Below are 2,807 nucleotides of genomic sequence, written 5' to 3'. Positions count from 1 at the left end.
TTTTTAACCTTCTTTCCATATAATACATATTTTGTATTTATATACTAAATATTTTTTTTTCTAAATGCATTATCTATGTATAGTGTGGATGTTTTTGTTCATTGTTGATCTTGTTTGAAAATTTAAATAAAATATTAAAAAAAAATGGAATCAGAAAGGATTGAATATGAACTATAGAACGACAATGACCAAAATGACCTACGTATAAAAGGAATTCTGCTTAATCACATATAACCTTTGCATTGTGAACCTAGTTGGTAGTGCTTTAAAAAGGCTGTGACTGGTACCCTTCATAGTAAACCAGGAGGCACAAATTTAGGATTTCAGTGATTGCAGCAATAGAAAAAATAGAAATTGTCATGGCCTCAAGATTCTTCGTAAGTGGTTAACAGCTGGTGACGTTTTTGTGTTTATACGAAGAGGGATATCCAAAGTGCACACATTAAAAAGTAAAATTAATTATAGAAGCTGCTGTATTTATTTCCTAACCTGGATTTGAATAGTGTATAATATCTTTAACTGGTGTATATTGTACCAAAAATGAGGAAAAACAATATAATTTTTTTATGGCTAAAAGTATTTGGGCACCTGATCATAACCTTGTTGTACATCTCATTTCAAAATCAAATAGTATTAAAATAGAGTGACCTCTATCTTGTGATTAGCTATAACAGCCACTCTTCGAAGGCTTCACACAAGAAAGCCTCAGTTGATGTTCCAGTTCATTCCAAAGCTGTTCAGTGGGGTTGAGTTCAGGGCTCTGTGCAGGTCACTGGAGTTTCTTTAAATCGAGCTTTTCTTCATGTCTTCATAGAGCTTGCTTTGTGCACAGATTCACAGTCATACTGGAACAACAAAGTGCCTTTCCTAAAATGTTGCTGCAAAATATTTTGCTTTATATAAATTATAGCAATTTGTTATGGCTGAAACACGTGAATTCAAAAATTAGAAGGGGTGTCCCAATACTTTTGTCTATAAAGTGTACATTAACTACACTTCATTTACCCTGCAAACTAGGGCCTCAAAAGATTCAGCCTTGAAGCTCACCACCTTTGAATTAATTTTCTACTAATTAAACACTTTGTTTCTTCTTCTCACAGTCACATCTTATGGGACCTTCCCAATCTCGGCCAAGAACTCACATTATATTAAGGAGAGAGCGGCAGAGACATTTGCAACAAAGATGTTTTTATTGGTATTGGTATTATTGTGCATCTCATCTGGCAGTAGTTCCAGACCTTGTGCACGTCAATGTCAGTGTTTGGATCATTCTGAACTGGTGGACTGTCGCACTCGGGGTCTTGCAGTCGTGCCTCATGGTCTTCCTCATGGCACGTGGCTCCTCGATCTGGGAGGCAACATGCTGACAAAGATTCGCAGTCATGCTTTTGCTGGCCTCTGGTCACTTCGCGTTCTTGTGCTGGTCAATAACAGCATCCATGAGCTTCATTCACAGGTAAAGCAAGTTGAGCTTTACATAGGTGGATTATTCAAGCTGACTGAGTTTGTAAGATAAATTTAATAAGATGTATTAAGTTGACGTTTAGCTGGACCAGTAGAATGTTGCTGCTTCATGCAGACCAACAATGTAAAGTGTAAGGCTGGACAGAACAAGCAGAACAAAAAAATTTTTTTTTTTAATGCAATGTGATTGGTTATCTAAGCTAATATTAGCTAGCTAACCCCTAACAGAATGATTTAGACTGAGTTAGCTGTACATAACTTAAAACTATTATGTAACAACAGCATACATACAGTATATTTTCACTAACAAATTTTTATATAATGTTCAATGCTAGCGTTTCAGCCACATATTTCTGATAGCTATGTGTCAGTAGTTAAGCTAATGACTCATAATGTGGTTTAAATATTTATTCATGTATGTATTTATTTATGTTAATTAATTTCCATGCTGTTTTAGGCCTGTAGTTGTACAGTGTCTTTGAGTTTCTTTGAAAGGCGCTTATGAATAAAATTGTATTATTATTATTATTATTATTATTAAATATGCTATTAAATATGTTAATGCAATCCTTTAGGCCCTCTACTCTCTGTCCTTCCTGGAGAAACTTGACATGAGCTGGAACAACATGAGTCACCTACCTGCAGATTTCTCCCACAGCTTGTCCTCCTTGAAGGAGCTGCATCTGGAACATAATGTTTTAGAGCTGCTGAAGCCACCAATCCTGGAAAGACTGGAAAGCCTGGAGAAACTGGACCTGAGCTACAACCGAATTCGCACTGTTGAACCCGGAGCCTTTAGAGGCCTCACCCGCCTGCGCCACCTATATCTTCAGGGAAATCAGCTTGATGTTGTGTCAGATGGCATGTTTTCCCCAATGCCCAGTCTGGAAGTGCTGCTTTTGGACAGCAACAAGATCTCGGTTGTGGAGGTGAATGCACTGTCGTCACTGCACAGTCTGTCTCTGCTGAGCCTTCAGGGAAACCGTCTGGAACGGCTTAAGTTCAAGACGTTTGTGAACCTGCGTTCGGCTGGGACTCACCTGCAGCTCTCAGCAAACCCATGGAAGTGTGACTGTGAGCTACACCGCATCTTCAGCAAGCTGCTGAGTGTTAGGCATCTTTACGTAGATGACTATCGCAATGTAACGTGTCATGATCCTGGGCAGCTGACCGGAGAATCTCTGGAAAAGGTGGACAGCCAGCTGTGCGCAGCTGAGACGCTGACCGTGCTCATTATCACTGGGACAGTGCTGTTTACCGTGCTTGGAGCTCTTATAAAGGCGGAACACAAACGCAAAAAAAAGAGATGGCCACACAGTGAGATACAGAGGCAGGAGAAATAA

At 39.0% G+C, this 2,807-nt stretch overlaps 1 protein-coding gene across 1 annotated transcript; it reads left to right on the top strand.

The window, feature by feature from the left end:
• Positions 1-1,183: 1,183 nt before the first annotated feature.
• Positions 1,184-2,807, top strand: si:ch211-237i5.4 (slit homolog 2 protein). Its single transcript, XM_062986446.1, has 2 exons — positions 1,184-1,456; positions 2,040-2,807. Exons 1-2 carry the CDS (start codon positions 1,184-1,186, stop codon positions 2,805-2,807), a joined length of 1,041 nt encoding a protein of 346 aa, XP_062842516.1.

This window comes from Trichomycterus rosablanca, chromosome 2 (assembly GCF_030014385.1).
Source record: "Trichomycterus rosablanca isolate fTriRos1 chromosome 2, fTriRos1.hap1, whole genome shotgun sequence".
Lineage (NCBI taxonomy): Eukaryota > Metazoa > Chordata > Actinopteri > Siluriformes > Trichomycteridae > Trichomycterus > Trichomycterus rosablanca.
The sequence above is the reverse complement of the archived record's forward strand: the minus strand, read 5'-3'. Positions and strand labels throughout refer to the sequence as shown.